This window comes from Aphelocoma coerulescens, chromosome 4 (assembly GCF_041296385.1).
Source record: "Aphelocoma coerulescens isolate FSJ_1873_10779 chromosome 4, UR_Acoe_1.0, whole genome shotgun sequence".
NCBI classification, from domain to species: Eukaryota; Metazoa; Chordata; class Aves; order Passeriformes; family Corvidae; genus Aphelocoma; species Aphelocoma coerulescens.
The window spans coordinates 4036959-4057368 of NC_091017.1; the positions used below are offsets into that span (position 1 = coordinate 4036959).

A 20410-nucleotide genomic window follows, 5' to 3' on the forward strand; every position below is an offset into this window, starting at 1 on the left:
ATATGAAAATATATATATATATATGAAAATATATATATATATATGTATATATATATATATATATATATACTGTCCTAAAAGTTTATGTTTGTAAAAGTCTTGCCTACTGAGTGCTGATCTTGGGGATATCCTACAAATCATTAATCTCCTTCTGGCCCCATGTAAGATCAAGCCTCAAAAGATGCACATCCTAAGCCCAGAACATCATGTGATAACACCAGACCAGCCAGACAAAATCACATGATCAGTATCTCCTTGGGAGATTTATTTCTGGAATGGAATTTTGTGACATTGGCAGCGTGTCTGGCACCGTTCCGCACCCAACAGTTAGAGGGAGGTTGGCTGCAGTCCCAACCTTCTGTTTATCCAGGACTCCTGTAGCTGAGACAAGTTGGCTGGAGTCCGCACCTTCTGTTTTCCCAGAGTGTGTCAAGAAAGGTCTGATGCATCTAGCTGGTGTTATTCTCCACATACTCTCTTTTCAGCCAGCCTTGCATCTCTCTTCATGAGACACACAATGCTGTAATATCCTGACTCTCGTATGAAATTCTCCTCATTATGTTTTCATTTGGTTTTCTCTACAATTTACCCGTGAATATTGAATAATATGCATTCTCATGCAGAATTTTGCCAGATTTTATGTCCCACAGTGACAGTGAAGAACCAGCTCTGGTAGCCTTACGTTTTATCTAGAAAAGTAGTAGCCATTAGTAAGATTTTTTCTTGGCTGGATCACTCTCTCTCCATTTCCTGCCAGTATTTCTTATCTTTCTAGATCCTTCACTGTCATTTCTCTGTTGTCACAACAGCTTCCAATGCAATATAATTTCAAATTTAATTAAGATGCTATTTACTCTGCTCCCAGGTCATTAATGATGATGACAATTAAGACTGGGCCCATTACTGTTTCCTGGGGCAGTACTCTCTATATAATGAAGGGAGTTTGACAGAGGTGGAAGTTTCAGTCGCAAGCCTGAAATAAGGAATTCCAAATTAAATTGCCATTTATTTTCTCTGTTGTAGTTGCTAATTATTGATGGACAGCAGCTGAGAACTGACCCATCTACCGTAATGGATGAAGTACAGAAGTTTCTGGGAGTCTCTCCTCATTATAATTACTCTGAAGCCCTAACGTGAGTTAATTAGTTCATCATTTTCACATGTTTCTCACATTCCTAAAATACCAGCTAGTCTGTAAGTCAGCTCCCTGCAGAATAAAGCCCCTCACAGTTCTTTGAGCTGTCAGTAGGGTGAATTGTTCAGAACACAATTTGGGGTTCAATTTTCCATGAATCATTTACTGAGCCACTTGGCTGTTACAGAAGTAGAGCTCTGACAGACAAAGTGCTGCTTTGTGAGAATTGCATATGAATTTTGAATGGATCAAAAGGAATTTTACTTCCATGAGTGGAACATGGAATGTTGATATGCATAAACAGAAAGCAAATAGAATTAATTTCTCCTTATTTTTGGCATTAGCTGAAAAACAGATTCACTTATCAGTCAGGAATGTGACATCCACTCCCTTGGATTCTGACTCCTAGATTTGGTTACACACAAATTTTACACTTCACAATGTTTGTTTCAGATTCGATTCACATAAAGGATTCTGGTGTCAGCTCTTGGAAGAGGGAAAAACCAAGTGTCTTGGAAAGAGCAAAGGCAGAAAATATCCTCCTATGGATTCTGAGGTAAACCATTATGCTCGTTGGCATTGTACAGGAATTCAGTTGGCACGTACGGGACATGACAGAGGCAAAATCATGAGGAGGCAGAGAAGACAAAATTAAGTAGGTGTTAATTATTTGGATGCCTTTCCCTACAAAGGAGATGTGTAAGATAACCGTGGAGTGCATAGACTTTCAGTTCTTTATTTCAAATGTGAAGATTAAGTCATTTAAAAAGCAACAGCAACAAAAAACCCCCACAAATTCTAAAACTCGGTGCCCCTTAGAAAACTAAACTTGCTGCTCCTGAAGCCCTGTCCCCTCTACCTTATGGACTTAAGCAGCAGAGGTTCCACAGTACAGGTTTTCTTCTCATGATCAGATGGGTGTATTTGTGTGGCCCCTTGTCTTTAAGGCTAGTTAGACTGTGACAAGTAATGCAGACACTCCTATAATCCAGTTTTAAGAGAGGTTAGATTCTGTTTCTATGAATGTTATGAATACCTTCCTCAGACAAATGCCCAAATGAGGAAATTTCCATCAGATCAAATGCTGCAGCCTGTACCCGAGGGCAATTCAGTCTCCTATTCTAGCTGTAACTTTTATGTTGATTCTGTCTTTTATTGCCATTTCATTTAGCCTGACTAAAATGCAAATAAAAACTTAGTTTGAACAGCAGTAAGAATTAATGTACCAGGTAAGCTGGGATTTTTTTCTCACAGTACTTAAATTATAAATAACTTCACATCAGTAGAGTCATACTGATACAAAATCATTAGGTGAAAAGGATTTTGGTCAGAGATAAGACTATGTTTGTGCAAACTCTTGTCTTTTTCAACTCTAAATACTTCTGAAAATGGGGGTTGCTAACTGATACATGTCCACATGCAAAGATATTTTACAAGCTATTATTTCAATCACATTGCAATAAAAGTATCTGCATCACCTTCAGTGTGATTCTAAATTTACAAGACTAAGAGTAGAATCAAATTTTGCTTTGACTGTGGTGTCCTTTGTTTCCCTTGAAATTACCTCTTAAGAGTTCAGCTCCTTGCATGCAGTAGATAGCATAGAACAATATAGATTGCGTAAGAGGAAGTCAAGTTTTCACACATGTCAAACCAACTTTGAAACCTTGAATTCACAGCAGCTGCAGTACAGCATTTCATTAAATAAAACCTCCTCCTTTTGTATCCATCAGTGCAGGGCCTTTCTGTCAAGCTACTACAGAGATCACAATGTGGAACTGTCAAAACTCCTCCACAAACTGGGACAACCCCTGCCATCGTGGCTGAGACAGGAGCTACAGAAAGTGAGATAGCAGTGGAAGAGAGCTTTTTGAAATCTCCCTTCCACATTTCAGTCATCATACCTGAACTTTCCAGCAGCTACCAGAAGGTCTTGTAAGATATACCTCTTCAAAAAAGTGTAAAGGATAGAAATTATTTCCATATGCTGGCATGTGGATTGTAAAAATACATGTGTTTCTTAGAGCTCTGGTGGGCCAAATCTTTCTCATTAACATTTCTGGGCCTGTGGACTTGTGGACTACTGTGCACATATGTGGAAGTTATTTACAACTGGTATAAGCGTCAGAGATACACGACCTGTCCAATTTCACGGTAAATATTCACATTTTTATATATCAGTTTTAAAGTATTGTGTCTCACGTAGGTTTTGTAGCCCTTTGTTGGACCACTGACAGTTTTTCTTAGGATTTGATTATTGTGTTGCATAGGATAAGATAACTTAATGTAGCACAAAATGCCCAGAGTACTTCTGCCTTTGGAATCAGCTTGCTAATGCCCAAAGCCTGTGCAAACCCAGGGGAGCAGTACAGTTACCATGTGTCATTTAGCTGTGAGTGGCAACAAATGCACCCAGCAGCATATGGAATCCACAGGTGTAGAAAGAAAACCACAAAAAAGCAAAACAGAATTTATGATTATATCCTGTAACAACAAACCCTTACAGTGTGGGAAGGGCCTTTGTCTGTAATTAATATGTCTGGTTTTGTACCGACTGAGATGTGAATTATCTGAGCAGAAATTTAACTGGATATGTGAAGCACACAAGTTGCAGTATTAGACTTCAACAACCGTGACCCAAACTGGAGCAGGGCAAGGAAGAGGATTTCACTCCTGGTTCTGTCAGCAGCCAGATCTGGCCACTGACTGTGGGCTTACATTTCTGTGAGTCAGGAGTGACTCCACTGACATAAATAAAAAACTCATAAAAAGCAGAAAAAGATCCTTACTTTTATTGCCTTAATTTGCACCACTGTTTATTGCTTAATTTATTTGCTTTTAACCTATGCTTTTCCCCCCACAACCTCATCAAAATTGTAGCATCTTTCTGCAACCTTCAGATTACGTCAACTGCAAAAAATTACCAGATTTCCAGATGAAAATACCAGTTCTGTTTCCAGATATGTTAAACATATTTGGTATTAAATATTAGGAATAAGCTTTCGAGGGGGGAAAAATAAACACAGCGTGTAATCATGGTAGAAAATTACACTTGAATCATGGGAAAACACAAATATCCGCCCCTGCAGGCAGATTGTTTATGTGATAGTTCTCAACAATACATCTCTCAATGCATCAGATTAGATGGGAGATAAAGTCTAATCAATAGTGCTTAGAAGTTGAGGAAGATCATTGGAAACTTCAGCTAAATGTGGCCTTAAAGCTCCTCACTGAACTTTGGCTCTGAGTGTTTCTAAAGGCATGAAGGGTTAGTGAAAAGAGAACTACAGGACTAAATGCAAGGCTTTATACAGTAGCTCTGTAATGTTTTCATCATTTGTTTCAGGGTGGATACTTAAAATCATGCATCAAATGGTGGAACAACTTCCTATTGTCTCAGTGCTGTTTTACGACATTTATGTAATCATGCAATTTAACTTTCAAGGTAATGAAATGGAAACCAGTCTGTTACTTCCTAAACAGAAAACAGATGTTGAGATCCTTACTGTACCTCTAACTGGTAATCTTTATTATTTATTGATTTTGTCTGTGTAATGCGTGGTTTTGATAGGCCTGTAAAAAAAAATCTAGACAAATTTGCTGTATATAACAATATTCTTTACGCAGCACATTTTTGCTAAGAGAATATGCATGATTAAGGATGAGGACCTACTAGAGTAGACATTTTTTAAGATGAACATCTCTATTGTTTATTAGAATGAGAATTTCATTTCACTTTAAATATTCAGTCATACGGATTTGTCTCAAAAGCTGACTTGTCTTAAAGTACTTCTTATTTGAGAAAAGAAACACTCTGGATTCTGAATATCTGTAAAAGCAAATACTCTGCATGCTATGGGCAGCTCGTGCATCCTGCAGGCATCCATATAGATTTGTTACAGCTAAATTGAATAACTGGAAAGAATGCCTGGGGTTTTCATCCTGTCATGATTGATTTTACTCGATACAACCTGGTGTAACATCACTCAAACATTTTAAAAATGCAGGGATTGCACAAGCTGCTGTTGTGCAGTGCTGCCTCAGTTACTCCATGTTCTTGAGTGTAACAGCATTATAAAATAGAGGAAACTGGGAAAAACCTTGAGCACTATCAAGTGCCTGATGTTTTCAGGGTGAGAATACAGATTGAGTGCCTCTTACATGCAGGAGGAATGGCCTTCAGCCACATTGCTAGTTCATTCTTTGTTTTAAAGAATTCCCTCTCTGTCTTCTTGCCCTGGGAAAGCAAGGCCCTGAATGAGTGGGCAGTCAACGACAGAGTGGTGACATTGGTCACATTGTCCCCTGGGGAATTTTACAGCCCATCTGTGGTCACCATGAGGCACTGGGACAATAAATCCTCCACACCTACAGCCTTGGGTGGATTATTACTTGTTTGTGAAAGGATGGTAGGAAGCCATGGGGGTTTTATTCCAGAACTATTCTATTTAAATGTGTTCTTACATTTAACAGGAGCCTTTAAGAAGCACTTTTAACATGCAGCCAACTTGGTGGAGGAGGAGGAGGCTGAGCACACCATGCAGACAGCAGCTGGGTGTGTGTCAGGGGATGCACATAAGTACAGCTGAGTAACCAGGTCATACCACACGAGTTACCTGACAAAGTATAACCTCTTCCATTCACAGCTTACCTGCAGTGTTCGATTTCCAGAAACAGACTATCAGAGTTAGTACTCTTAAAAATCTGGATTTGTTACAATGAATCTGTTTGCTAGTCCAAGTCAGATGTTTTATTGTGGCTGGTAACACAGCCATCATTTCTGTTCCCCTGGTAGGTAACTGCACAAGCAATTTCTTTAACAACTGCTTGATTTTGTGAGTTTCATCTTAATTTTCATAAACATGATTCTGAAATTTGCTTTCTGCAGACATCAGTGCCGTTAAAAAACAATGTGTGGTTCTGAGCAGATATTGACCATTTGGGGTTGTAAACACAGAGCCTGATCTGAAATCACCTAATTATTTGAACTAACATTCCTGAGAATACTGTGACATTTTCCCAGTTCTACTTGTGCAGAAAGAATTAGTTTGAATGATTTGCAGACTATCTTGTACAGAATATCCTTTTTCATTGCTTAAAAATGTGAAACTTCCTCAGGAAGAAATTAAATAGATATTTCAATGTTTATAGATGTAATACTCTTGTCATTCACATTGAATGAAAATTGCTGGAAACATTTTTCTCAGAGTTTTTTAAAATAAAAAATAGATATTATTCTGATAGTGGCATGGTATTTGAAGTGCAACAATAAACTCTGATAAGAAAATGTAGTGCTGTGTGGAAGTGACTTTCATGTTCACAGAAGTTGTCCTTTTCCAGGTTGGTTAGCAGCTATTGCAGCTTGACACTGAGCTACAACACAATCCAGCAGCACAGGAGCAGCATGAAATGTTTTCAGAAATGAAAAATACTGCTTACTCTTGCTGTGAGTGAATATTGCTGCTTTATGCAGCTGCTTGTTTTACTCCTTTTGCTTCCTGCTTACTTTTTATTTCTTGTGTCAGCACTTGCTAATGCGCTGGAGAAATATCTCCAGAGTTTGCTATTTTTAAGATAACAAGGAAAATTTATTCAAATCATTTGCCTTGGGGATTCAATAGTTGTGCCAATGCATCAGCCTACACAGACATGAGAAAAGCTTTCTTTGGAGAAACCTCTAAAGATGGTATCAATGTCCAAAGGAAAATTCACGTTTATCAACAAACAGAACAGAATATAAAAACGTATTTACCTAACTGGGCAAAAGCTGCTTAGAAGTGTGGGTAATAGGATAGTAACAAAATATTGAATTCATTACAGAGAAATGATGCAACTTAAAATTATAGAGATGGGTATTATACAAGAAGTTTAGACTTCTTAATCTCTTAAAGAAACAGTAAAGTAATAATAGACAGTAAGAAAAGGGGAAAGATCTTTGCTACAAATAATACCTTCTTGCCCTCTGATTTATCCACTTTCATGTAATGTTTCTTTTCAGTTCTTCCAGTCCACAAATTCCTGGAGCTCAAAGGCAAAAGACTTTTTGTTTTTTTCCTCTGGGGGCAATATGGATGTAGAAAGCACAACAATCAGCAAAGGGCAAATCCCAGGGGTAGGGAAGTAATCAACAGCTGAAACCAAGGGCTAGGGAAACCTGAACAGGGGAGGAATTCAGACAAAGTAAGGGTGATCATCTAAAGAACATGCATTGAGCTTGACTCTTCCCTGGGCTGAGGACGGCTAATAATAGTTAAATAAGCTGCTGTGGTGTATAGTAATTAGGGGAGATTCAGACTTGACATGAGGAAGCATTTCTTTATGAGATGGTGTTCAGACACTGAAACAGGCTCTCTGGAGAGGTGGTTGATGCTCCAGGCCTGACAGTGTTTAAAAATCAGTTGGAAAATTCCTTTAACAACCCGCTTTAACTTCTGGTTGGCCCTGAGCTGGTTGGGCATTTGGACTGATGATCCTTGTAGGTCCCTCCCACCTCGAATCTTCTGTTCTGTTCTATCTTGTTCTAACTAAAAATGAAGGTGTGGACATTTGGCCAGCATGCAGTTGCTTACATGGACTGGAAAACGGAAATGACCTGTGTCCACCTAGAGGGATGACTTCATTTTTCTAGCACGTCTTTCACGACCTCTGATTTTTATTTTAGTCCATGGTTTTCAAATAACAAGCAGTATTGTTGCAGCATTTAAGGCCCATTTTATGATGGGACCAAGCATGCACACACTCTACACAGAGAAAGCAGCATCGCTGTCTCGATCAGCTGAAGGTCTCTGCTTTGGAGAGTCCCTTAACCCGTTTGCCGCTGGGGATGCTCCTCGGTCCCTTCGGGAAGGAGCGGGAATCAAAAGGGGCGGGATCAATCCCCTTTGCCGTCTGCGCGTTCCCCGTGGGGCCGAGCTCAGGGCGCGTGCGCGCCGTGGCCCCGCCCAGCGCCGGAAGCCCCGCCCCCAGGCCGACGTCACGGTAGTGCCCCATTCCCGCCGCCGGCGCGTGCGGGGTCGGGCGCGTGCGGATGGGGCTCCGCGTGAGTGGGCGCGCGGCGCGGCCGTTGGCGCTGAGGGGGCGCGCGGCGGGCGCGGGAAGGGTGAGGGTGAAGGTGAAGTGGCGGTGGCGGTGCTCGCGGATCGGGCGCGTTCTCCTCCACAGCGGCAGAGGAGCGGAGCGGAGCAGACAGAAGGTAGGCTCCATGACGGCATGGGCTCCGTAGCAGGGAGGACAGCTGGGAGCGGGGCGCGGCGGCCCAGGGCCGGGTCACGGGCGTGGGCCCGCGCCCGCATGAGGGAGGGAGGGAGAGAGGAAGGGAAAATGGCGGCCGCCACGTGGCAGCGGAGGGGGGGGAATAGGGATCCATGACTCCATGGGAGCTGCCGCCTGTGGCTGACTCCCTTCCTAGGCATGGAAGAGCAGGGCCTTGCTAATTGGCAAAACTTTTACCCTCTTGTGGGTATGAGTCGTTGACTGTGGCAAGTAACAAACCGAGTGTGCCATGGGGATGGGGTTAGCTGCCTCCTCCTTTTTTGGGTGTCTTTTCGTTGATCGGTTTTTCAGGTGTCTCCCTTTTTTCTCCCTATAATAAGCTATTACAGCCCAGTTTTTAAACTTTTTTTTAATTATTATTATTTCTTTAGCTCCACAGGAGCGCAGAAGCTGAAAGTATGGAGATGTACTTCTTGAAGATACTCTTTCCAAAACCTATGTGACTGGCTGTGTGTTACCTACTAAGCTCCTCAGAGGTGAGATTTGGGGCAGGAATAATGCAGATTCGATAATTTATGTTTAGCGATTACTGTGACTTGTCCTGTGAAATCAAGGTACCGACTTGGTGTTTCATTTTAAGGCATGTTTCATTGTTATGTGTTTTCGGGACAGAAAAGTATAAACGAGTGTATTAGTGTGACTAGGAGGAACTGAGTTTGGATGTAGAGGCATTAGAAAACATAATGCAGTATTCCTAGCATAAAAAGCACGTTGCCAGTACTTTGCCTGCCAAACTAGAAGCATCCGAATGCACAGATTTCTCAGGGTTATCCTGTGCAAGGGGAATGTCTTTTTCGATAAGCATGTGAGTACCAAGAGAAATCTGCAGCTGCAGGACCGAGGGAGATGGGAAGTTGATACCAACAGCTATGTTTCAGAGCAGTTTTACAACTCCTAGGAGAGCATCCTGTTGTTCAGTGATGATTGCTGTCTTATTTGTGTCTTCAGTAGCAATATTAAACTGCCTCAAACTTGTTTTTACAGGGGAAAAACCCTCTTGAGTTACGATGGCAGAAGAAGATGGGGCTAAATTCCACATGTGAATTCTAGGAGTAGCTGTGACTAAATCTGTTAATTTTTGCTTGGGGTAGGGTGGATGTGTTTAATCATCTGGAATTGATGCCTTTTGGGAGCAGTAATATTTCTGGTTGTCAAGTAGAGCTAGCAAAAGCTAATTTTAGGCTACGTCTTAACCTTGATTTTTCAACAAAGTTAAAATTTTTGAGCTTTAATGAGAGCTGCTGCCGTCCATCTGATCTTGATGATGAGGGGCTGAAACCCAGCTTACTGTGCCTAAAATTGCTTCTATACGGGCACATACAGTTAGGATCTTGTTTTGTGCTGCTCCACTCTTTGTGCTGTCACTAAGCCTTAAGCTATTACAATAATGGTGTTGGTAGTTGGGTGGCTGTGCTGCACCTTCAGGGATGGCTCCTCTGCTCTCGAAGTGTGTTCAAAAGGCTGTTGCAAGGAGTGTGCCTGTGCCGCAGAAGCTGCAGGTAAGTTTTTGAAGTCTGGAAAATGAATGTGGAAACTACAGCCGTAATTTTGGTGTCTGTGTGAATGTAAAGCATTCGAATGTATGAATAAGTCAATAAAGAGACATGATCTTGGTTGCACGTGTGACTTCTTTCTTGAAAGACTGCTGGTAACTAAAACTAGACCTGCACGTTTGTCAGAATTACTTACACATGCCAAATCTGCTTGTTCTGGGGACACACCTTTTGGGCCTTAAGTGTGGCAGAATCTGTGGTGTCAGGTGGCTGATGCATTGTGTGGGAACACTCCAGAAGTGGTATGGCTTGAATCAGAGGTAAGTGCTGTAGGGCAGAAACAGTGACTTACAATAGAGCTGATTTTTCAGTTGCTGTAGCTGAGGGATCCATCTTGAAGAAAATTGATGGAGATCCCGTAGATGGTGAATCATTGTACACTCAGACAAGATACTTTACTTTAAAGTAAATGTGCTGTCTTAGTGAATAATAGCCATGCTGGTACAATCTCTTTCGGAATATCTTTCAGATAATAACATTTTATTGCAAATAGTTGGAAATGGAAACATTAAGGGGAAAGGGAGGCTTTGAAAGGACTGGGAAGCAAAATCTGTGAAGCCAGAACTGAGATGATCAGCACGCAGTGTTACTGCTGCCGAGTGTTTATCAGCTGAGGTCAGGATTCCTGCTTGAAGTGAATGGAGCAGATCTGTGGGCTCTAATTACAGCATGGATTAGATCTGAGGAAATTACTTCTGGTGGTTGTGTTTGGTGGGGAGATTAGGGAGCTGTCATAGGAAACTTCAGATTTTTTTCTAAGCATATACATTTTCTGCCCTAGCGGAAGTACAGTTGAATTGAATGTGTGTTCTTGTGTGGCGCTGTGATAAGTGACAGCACACCTGTTTAATTGGTGGTGTGTGATTACTCTCTCCTCTTAAACAGCCCTATCATATGGCATTCTTACTGCTCAAGATTCCAAGGTGGTGGCTGCCAAGCCTGATAGCCAACAATGTGGAGTGTGTACTGTGAGTTTCCTTTTCTCTAAGAAGATTGGACTTCTATTGTAACCTCAGTGCTTCTAGAAAACAACACATCTGTTCTACAAGGGCAGTTACTTACATGCTTACAAGCTTATCTTACATGGACAAATGCCAGGCAGACTGGTCCTTGTACTTTGGGAAGTTGTTCAGGGTTGAGTAAGATCTACATTAAGGAGGCTTTGTGTGTCAGTTGCAGTGATGTTTATATTCTCTGGAAAGTGAACGAAAACCTGGGAAGTTTAGGAGGGCTGTGTGTACCTGTACATCTTCATGGTGCTGCAGAACCTGGAGAGATGACACATCTCTTCAGGATGGTCATCTCATCTGGTAACGGAAGTGCCAAGTGTTTCATGGTTTGTGCCACCACTAGCACAGTTGTTAAACAGGTTTAAAAGTGTAGGATAAACTTGGGACAATGTAACTGGTTTGAGTTAAAGCACTGGCAGTTCTGTCATTCAGGGACAAACTTCCCTCTGAGAAAACAGCCCTAAGTTTATATGCTTTGAAGAAGATGCTTTCAAGAGTCCCCATTCTCAGGTAATACAGCTCATGTGAGGTTTACCCATCTGATGTTCTGCAGCAGTGCTTGTACGTCCGCAGCATTAATTAACGTACAGAAATTGTAGTCAGTGTGGCAGTTTTTATTGTATACGTGTATACCGTCAGGCTCACTGAACAAAAATGAGAATGGCGTGAGATGCAGACAATTTCATTTTATGTTAAAAACTGAAAAGGCATGCTCAGCATGGAAACAGTAGTGCAACATTTTAAAATCTAACAAAGCATTCTATTAAAAGAGCAAAACTAACAAAGTACTGTACTAAATCTAAACATTTACTACACTTAGTATGCTGGCTTAATTCCCCTCCCCCCCGCCCCCCCCCATATCCTATTTTTGTGGTGCAACTATTTAAAAGATGATTATTTCACCTTATACAATGCATATATTGCACTACGTAGCCTACTTCACCACAGGTCTCTGGGTCTTTTAAAGCAAAGCTCAGATGTTACAAGCAAATATATTTGGACTGACTGAGTTCCCCTGTAATTAAGGGCTATATAGAAGTAAAAATGTAATGGTTTCAAAGTTCACTAGCACAGTGTTTAGCATTGGTCTAACAGTAGGTGGTCACAGTACTGTGGTTTTTGATGTTTTTAAATATTTCACACTATTTCACATAGTGTGGAATTACAGAGAACTAAAATATATTAAAGCACCTCATGTACTAGTTTAGCACCAGTTACAATAATTAGTCCTGACCTTTGAAAACTTAAGTTTGAGGTCAGAGAGATTAAGGGCCAAATGTTCAATCACATGGGCTTCTGCAGTTTCATTGCCACTTCGTATGCAAGTGAGTTGTCTAGGATATTTGTTATAACACCAGAGAGACACACAACCGTACAGAAATAAATGATTGCCCACTTAGAGCATGAATGCAAACATCCCACTTTTTCACAAAACACCACACAACACAGTCATAGCCAGTTTGATGAATAGGAAACAGGGAAACAGTCACTGGTAGTCACAGTTCACACAGTCACTATGTGGTGACAGTCATCTGCCACACTTGTCACACTGGGGTGTTTCATGGCCCACAGCTTTCCAGTTCAGTTTTTATGAGCATGGTTATTAGTGTGGTATGTAGAGCACACTTGGAGATGCTCAGCATGGCCTTTGACAGGGGCTGTAGAGGTAGTGCTGAGCCAGTTCCCAGGTGATTTGCAGACTGATACCTTTCAGTGATGCACTAAGGTGATGATTACCTCCTGTGTTCTAGGTTCGGTGTGGTGGCCCTTTCTAGGACACTAAATTGGTTATCAGTGCATTTTTATAATAAATTGTTAGGGATTTCATAGCATGGGGACAGTATTTGGAAAAGGAACTAAATGGAATCAAGATGTGTCAGTGCTTTAGAAATCACTGAAAACTAAACTTTCCTGTGAGATCAGTCTGAACCAGTGTTGCAACTAAGCAGGAGAGAGTTGTCTAAATACTATTTTGTTGAAAACATAGTTTAAGACTTTATCGACCTTTTGAGACAAGTTTCGGCTCAACAACTCCACTGTATGTATAACTTTTTCTGGTAGGATTCACAGAGGTTCTTTGCACTACTTGAGGAAAGCCCAGCAGTGAGAGGATTGGGGTGTTTGTTAGTCTGACACTGTACTGACAGCTAGTGGTAGATAGGAAAAGTGAATCCTCTCCAAAATGCTCTATGTACTCAAAATTATGAATTTCAGAAATACGACAAACGTTACTTTAATGTAGAGGAGAGAAAATAAGTGGTTGCTCTTGCAGCTGTGCAGGATGTTTGTGGGGGAACTGTCAGTGTACTGCCTGTTTTACTTGGGAATGTACTTTATGCACACTAACCTGTGAGGACATTTAACAGACTACCTGGGGATCTGATTATTGACCATTATTTTCCTTCCTGCATATATTCAGAATTACTTAGCAAGAATCATTCTACTAATTGTCTCATTAGCTACTGAAACATGAGTCAGATTTAGGAGACTGAGTGTACAATCATAATAGTAATAGATTAAATAAACTAGACTGGAGATTAATTTAGATCAGTAATTAATTGTGGAGAAGTTTGGAGCATACATAGTTTGGAGCTGCAGTCTTGTGGGCAGTGAGTCTCAGTGAAGTCTCCTGCTGTCCTGCTCCAGTATTAACTATACCTGACTATCACTTTTCCCCTTAGATACATGGTAACTTGTTCATGCAATATTTACACTTCTGGAACACAGAGGACAGTAATCCCTAACTGGAATGATTGTGTGTATACAGCTTGGATTTAATAAAAACACACGAATCAGGAAAATGTCTGTTTCCACCCACTGTGGGCCCCAGCTGTGCACTGCTTGTGCTTTTCAAGTTGTCCTGCCTCAAAGTTTGGTTTTCATTACGGACATTCATAGTTTGGTCACACTTTTAATCCAGGGTACGAAAGATGATACTTTTGTGTAGACACCTGGGGAATCTTTGACCCCACAGCCGTAGCCCCAGGAGGTCACACCGTACACAACCCAGCTTTCCCCAGGGCGTTCACACATCAGTGGTCCACCGCTGTCTCCTTGACAGCTGTCAACACGCTTCTGTTCCTGCATGTTTCCAGCACAGAGCATTCTTCCTGTGAATCTCCTTTTGTAGCGCTCTTCGCACATCCTCTTGGGAAGTAAGGGGATGGCAGCCTGCTGTAATGTTCTTGAATAAGCCCGTCCTAGAAAGGAGATCCAAATTATTGTCTCATTACAATGGTTGGTCTTGGAAACATACATGTGATTTAATCCAATTTTGTTCTCAGGCCTTCACACTGCTTTGTCATTACATAAAATTACTGGAAGCAACACTACTGAAAAAATCTGTGCATTAAATATAATACTAAAATACTATAGGTACTGTAAATGTAAAATAGAGATGCTTTAAAAAAAGTAGCTTTTCTGCATGTGTTCTCCGGATCTTTCCAAAGCTGGAGTTTGGTTTATTCTGAGCAATTTGTGTCTTCTATGGAAGAATTCTTTAATACCTCTATGTGGAAGCAATTTTTGGGAGTCTTGAGCAACTGGGAGTGAAGCAGTAGAAATACTTCATTTCTATGTCACCAGTTCAAATCTAGTGTAGCTCAGCTTGACAGGTGCTGCATCTTCTGGTGGCATCCAAGTAGAGCATCCAAATGGATCTTTCTACTTTTTTGCCTTAGCTTGCACCTCTTTCCATTGGAAGCATGGAAAATGAAAGCCAGTGTTGGTTTGGCCTTTTTTTAAGTAAAATCTTATCACTTTGAAGCAATTATGATTCATATAGTAAGTGTGAAATGTCAGCTGAGGTACTGCAATGATGTAATTCTTACCATAAATTGAAGCCAATTACTGCAGTGGTTAATGTTTCCTTAAATAGATGTCCTAAGTTAACAGTATTGCAGGACTTTCAGTGGATTATGTAAAAAGGCTAGCCAGAGCTAGGCAATGAATTAACAACTGATTTTAGCAAAAAACCCCACCCTACATGTCTCTCTCATTTATTGTTGTACAGTGACCCCAACACCTGTGCACACAGATTAGTGCATGTAAAGAGGAGGAATGGACACTTGGCTGTGCCTTGTCTCCTTGCCAGATTGAGTGAGTCACTGGAACAAAGGCTCAAGCGTGGTTGCTGCCTTGCACTGTATTCAGCACCACGAAAACATAAAAGTAAAACATGATTTTTAATTTGTGAAACATTTGGAGGACAAAGATCTTTGAAGAGGAAGAATCTTGTACTGACCGGAAAAAGCGAATAGAAGCCTGGAATGCAGATTGCATTGAGGCTTTTGTAAATTTTGGCAAGATTTTCTATTATTTAAATCAAAGCTGATTGAAAAAGTCAGTGGTAACTAGGAACACTAAAATGTTATTTGAAATTCTATTATGTGTGTATTTTCCATTCATTTTTCTATTGTAGTAATTTAAATAACCTTTCTAAAATTAAAATATTCATGGTCCTTACCTTTGAAACCTTAAATGTGTTAGAGCTGTTAGTTATGTACTGAGGCAGGGGGTGATAAGCTGCTCTGCAGGGTGTGCCTGGCAACAAATAAGCTTTTTATTCCTGCTTGTCAGTCTTAATGAGGCCATTTTAGTGACAGGGTCTGTGATTTAGAGTGACATGGTTAATCACTGTTTTCCAAACAAACTATATTCAGTAAACAAAATGTTGTCATTCCTGGTTAAGGATCAGGAGAGAAAATATTCCCCTATGTAAAAAGCGTAAAATGCTTTCATTTTGAGCATTGTCTTATTTTATTAATTTGAGGGGTTTTTTAAAGCAGCCTCAGATAATCAGATTGGTGCACAGAAATTATTTTACCTGTGTCCCCCCATCCAGTGATGAAACAGTTGGGAGCAGTTTTCTGTGGTCGCTCCCTCCTCAGTGGCAAGCAGGCAGGTAAGACGTGGGTGCTGAACCTTGCACACTGTTCCTCGGGCCCCTGCAGCCTCAGCAAGGCAATGTCGTAGTCGCTGCTGTCAGGCCTGTACTCCTTGTGCATCACAATCTCCTGGACTCCGATTTCCTCCTCGTACTCCTCTGGCACCAGTGTGTGATAGTCTCCAACCCGCACCACATAGTTGCGAGTGTTGTTGCCATACCTGAGATGGAGGTGAAAACAAATAGGGCTGATTCAGGCTCACATCCTGAGCATGCAAACAGAGTTCATCAGTTCCTTTACTGTGCACTTAACTAATGTTACCAAAGATTTTTTTAAAGAGCCAAAATGCTTTCTCAAATGTTTACACTGACACTTCAGTGTGTCCTAAAGAATATAAAAACCTTCTCCCGAGGTTTCAGGTTGTGCTATGTTCCTTTTTGTATATTTTCACAGGCAAGTTTCTTATGGCCATCTGCCATGACTGGCACTTACTTCAAATGTACAAGGTGTGCGTTATAAATTTATTTAGTAAGGGTAACACAAACTGCCAGTAATTGCAATGACAGTCTGAGTACTGACATCATTGCAGTGCTCCAGTAATTACTAGAATGAAAACAGTGTTCAAGCCTGCTTTGTAGGTTGGTTGAGAAATTCCAGAGGCTTAGGTAACTTAATAAAAACCTCTTACATCAACTGAAGTTACAGCAAGGACAACAAAACATATGTGCATCACAAGCACCTATTGTCAAACTGACAGGAGGCCTGCACATCTTAGGCTCGTTTTGCATCTGATATAATCCCAATTTCTTTCACATCATGGACTAAATGGTAAATACTTTAGAAATCATTACTGTGGCTGAAATAACAACTTTCTGTGCATGCCTTTGAAGATTTTTGTATCACAGGACACACAGCCCTTCCTGGGCAAAATGCAAAACAAGAGAATACTGTTGGGTGCATGTATTTATTTTAAAATCTGGCTAAACTAACAGAAATATTTTTCCTTTTATTTCTCCCTTTTCCCTAATAGCCTTCAACAAGAAATTTCTAATACGCTTGCAGAAAATAACCCATAGTGTCCCATCACCTTTTAACCTATGTCTGTTCTTTTTATACCATCCAGCAATATTCTGGTCTCCATAGCTTGCTAAAGCTTGTTTGAGGAGCAGCAGACAAAGCAGGAACGTTACAATTTTCAGCACAATATACAGCTGTACCACTGAATATTTCTGCTAGTTGTAGGTTGCATTCCTGGTTGCCTGTAAAGCTTTCTTGGTCTAATTCTGCAGATCTCCCTCAGGTCTTCCATGAGCAAAATTGCACTTCTAGGCTTTAAGGAGAGAGAGCTGCAGGCTGTGAGCAAACATCTGTTCATCTCAAGATGACCTTCTGTATGGGATAAATGAAGGGGTTTTTCCTATGCCTCATATTTCTAAGTATCCAGAGTTATTTTTTTTTAAATTTATAGACTTCCAATTTCCCTATAGCTGTCGGAATAACTCAGGACAAAACTTCCTAATAAGATGGGTGAGTCATAAAACAAAAAATAGCTTCAAACATTTTATCTTAAATTATGGATCTGCAAAAGTATAGAAATGAGTAATTCCACTGTAGTACTGGTAAACACTTCTAATCATCATGCATAAAATTGTGCTTAATTTTTACCCCTAGTACAGATGAGCCGACTTTGGTTACTTACGCAGTGTTCCAATTTCCAGGATATGAGAAATGGTATACTGGCCTTTCTCTTGCCCATCTGCGGAAAATATCTGAAGAAGGCACTTGATCTATAGATAGCTCTTGGAAACCTATCCCTTAAAATCACTCTGAGATCATTTGGAAGTTCAGCCCAGACTGTCCAAAGCCAGCTTAGAGCTAAATGCACCTTTCCCTCATTTACAGTGAAGAGTAGTGCATCCAGAGCACTACATGTTGGAGCTACATGCTTAGGTCTAATTGCAGTTTAAATGTAACTTCTGGGACAAAACAATAATTTGGCCACTGAGACCCTGGATAACAGTTTCAGGGTAGCCTGTAACAGCCCCTCATGTGGCTGCACCAATCTGGAAGTACCACAGGGTACTTTGCTCCAGCCGTGCTGCTGCTCTGTCATGTGGGTGCTTAGCAGAGTATCCAGAATGGCCACTCCTTGGCACCACATTCCGTTTTCAAGCCTGTAATCAAAGGCTTTCTCAAGACCTCAGGCAGCATCCTTGGTAATCACTACAGAGATGATGAACAGGGGAATAGGAAGCTGTTGTCTATGAATTTTGATGAAAGCAACTGAAGTGCTTCCATAGTTCTGCAGAAACACCTGGGACATCAGTTGAAATAGCAGGAAATTTTACTGAGTTTGACTTTCAGCTTGAAATACTACCAAGGGAAGTCCTTTGTGATTTCAGGAAACCTGAAAAGATGTGCATCTGATGCTGAGCAAAGGTAACACTCTGTATTTGAGTAAAACTGTACCTGACTCTTCATTTTAGTTACTAGTGTGCAAAAGGAAAGGCTCAAAGTCAAAATTTGAAACATTTGCAGCCCACTTGAGCAAATTCTAGCAAATACTATCAAAACTGAACTGCCCTTCTACGCTTTTTTCCCAGTCCATTCCATTGACATAATCACCACTGAAAGCTAAAATACTAGATTAGCTGCCTTATTGTGCAAGTTGATGCTATACTCAGTAACCTCATCAGCAGTGAAGTCCTACATTTAGTCACTGCTGTGATACAGTAAAAATGTCTATCACTGCCAAGATCTGTTGTTACCAAAATTAATCCAAAATATTACAGTCCCTGTGTTTGGTGTCTGCTCAGTTATCTTCACTATAACCTGAAAGCCATAAGTTGCATTTTTGTTGGAACCGAAGGTTAAAATGTCTGAAGTGTTGTCTATATTTTTTCATGAAAATGCTGAAGTTGTGAATATAAATCACATGAACAATAACACCCAAATAATTTCAATGCATTAGGGTGTTTTGTTTGTTTGAGGGAAAGGAGGTTGAGTGGTAGGGTTTTTTAAAACCAAACGCCAACTTTTGGAACAGTTTTCCATGGGCTTGAACCAGAATGGTTTTGCCTATGCTCAGAACAACAAAACAGTTTGAAACATGGTGCACTACTGAAGAGAGACCCACCTTTTGAAGCAGTGTGCAGCAGTGAGGACCCAGCAGCTGCTGATGAGAGTAGCACCACACAGGAGTCTCCCGTCACCATGAGAGGATTTCAGCCGCAGTGCCACCTGCCAGGGCCAGCCACCCCTGCAGAGGAGTGACACATGGTGTTCAGGGTACAGCAGTGGGGAACTCAGGTAGCTGCTCAGTTACCTGGAATGTGCATCCTGTTGGCTTCCTCTGACTGACACAGCTTACAAAATGTGCTGTTCACTAACGGTGGTGAATACCTTTATATTCCTGCAGCATTCAGAATTCCATTTAACAATGGTCCAGATTACTTTACAGAGAGTTTGGGCATCCAGCACTCTGAGTGCTTCCTCCCACAGTCAGCTATTTGAATTTTCCCTTCTCAGATTGCATTCATTGGGCCAAAAATACATTCTGTGGGTTCGTCGCCAAATACCGTCCAAGTCAGCAAACCAGAAATTTCCTGTCAACTGGAGAGGGGAAAGGGGAATTTCTTGAAAAGCTGAACCCAGCATCCATCCCTGTCCTCATGAAAAAGGAAGCTGGCAAACCAAAAGGTATAAAGCAACTGAAGAAGTCTCAAGTATAGATGAGCAGCTTTTGTCAGCCTGTGATTATTTGTTTTCTATAGTAGATCTGGCCATATTTGCATGCCTGTGAATACAGGAATGGATTCTTTTTTGCTGGTTTATTAGGTTAGGAATCAGAGAAGGGAGAGGAAGAGAGGCACCTGTAAGTAACAGCAGCATCTAAGAGTAAGCAACAGATAGTCTATAGTCTAGAGTGTTTTCTGAGTACTGTCAGCTTGAATGGATGTGCTCAACAACAAGAGCTGCCAGGGATCATCTAGTCCAGCAGCTCAGAGTTACGAGTGCCAAGCGTTTTAAAGTGAGGTGGAGAAACTCACTTCCTGTAAATATTAAAACAATTTAGGCACTTCGCAGTTTTGGAAGATAGGATTTAATACGTTTTTCTAAAATGAGGTAATTCAAACAGCTTTGGATTTGCTGGTACATACATAAGTATCCAGTTCTTTTCAAACTTCCTCCAGTTCTTTGTCTTAATGACTTCTTGTGACACTGAGTCCTTTTCTGATATGTATGTATGCTCCCTTTCTTGATTTTGAAGCCCTTCTGCGTGCACTATTGGATTTTTCTCCCCTTTTTGCTTCATCTAACATCCCGGTACTGATTTATGATGAGACCAGCTTCCTTGTTCCAGCTGAATAGTGCCATACATTATTTGTCACCACTGTGTTTCAGCAAGTGTCCTTAGAACACATATTCTGAGACAAGAATTCTCAGTCTCTTCCTGTGCAATGCATTATCTGTTATCTCATTTGTCTCTTTACTGAGGTAAGTCATCCTACTTTACTTTATCTGGCTGTATTTAAGTATTTTTCTGGGCTCCCT

General features: G+C 40.9%; 2 protein-coding genes, 1 long non-coding RNA gene and 1 other non-coding gene across 20 annotated transcripts in view; 3 read left to right on the forward strand and 1 right to left on the reverse strand.

Moving 5' to 3' along the window:
• Nucleotides 1-6426, forward strand: part of LOC138109326 (bifunctional heparan sulfate N-deacetylase/N-sulfotransferase 3) — a 260842-nt gene extending 254416 nt beyond the window's left edge. For 14 of the 16 annotated variants that reach the window (XM_069012538.1, XM_069012540.1, XM_069012533.1 and 11 more), the window contains 3 exons: nucleotides 1024-1133; nucleotides 1589-1691; nucleotides 2869-6426. In XM_069012538.1, coding sequence (XP_068868639.1) covers nucleotides 1024-1133; nucleotides 1589-1691; nucleotides 2869-2988 — 333 coding nt within the window. In that variant the 3' untranslated portion in view covers nucleotides 2989-6426. The remainder of the gene's footprint in view (nucleotides 1-1023; nucleotides 1134-1588; nucleotides 1692-2868) is intronic. The other 2 variants (XR_011150408.1, XR_011150407.1) reach the window with 2 other exon arrangements.
• A 499-nt stretch (nucleotides 6427-6925) lies between these two features.
• On the forward strand, nucleotides 6926-10026 carry LOC138109328 (uncharacterized). 2 transcript variants are annotated; one of them, XR_011150412.1, is made up of 3 exons: nucleotides 6984-8327; nucleotides 8779-8883; nucleotides 9392-10026. It is a non-coding gene; the product is annotated as an uncharacterized lncRNA (long non-coding RNA). The 2 variants fall into 2 exon arrangements; XR_011150411.1 differs by having other exon boundaries at nucleotides 6926-8327; nucleotides 8779-10026.
• LOC138110161 (small nucleolar RNA SNORA24) lies at nucleotides 8496-8626 on the forward strand. The gene has a single exon (XR_011150795.1). It is a non-coding gene; the product is annotated as a small nucleolar RNA SNORA24 (small nucleolar RNA).
• Nucleotides 10027-11829: 1803 nt separating the features above from the next.
• The window catches only part of PRSS12 (serine protease 12), a 33178-nt gene continuing 24597 nt past the window's right edge, over nucleotides 11830-20410 (reverse strand). The window contains exons 11-13 of the mRNA XM_069012547.1: nucleotides 18993-19115; nucleotides 15796-16076; nucleotides 11830-14170 (exon numbers count right to left, since the gene is read on the reverse strand). Coding sequence (XP_068868648.1) covers nucleotides 13863-14170; nucleotides 15796-16076; nucleotides 18993-19115 — 712 coding nt within the window. The 3' untranslated portion in view covers nucleotides 11830-13862. The remainder of the gene's footprint in view (nucleotides 14171-15795; nucleotides 16077-18992; nucleotides 19116-20410) is intronic.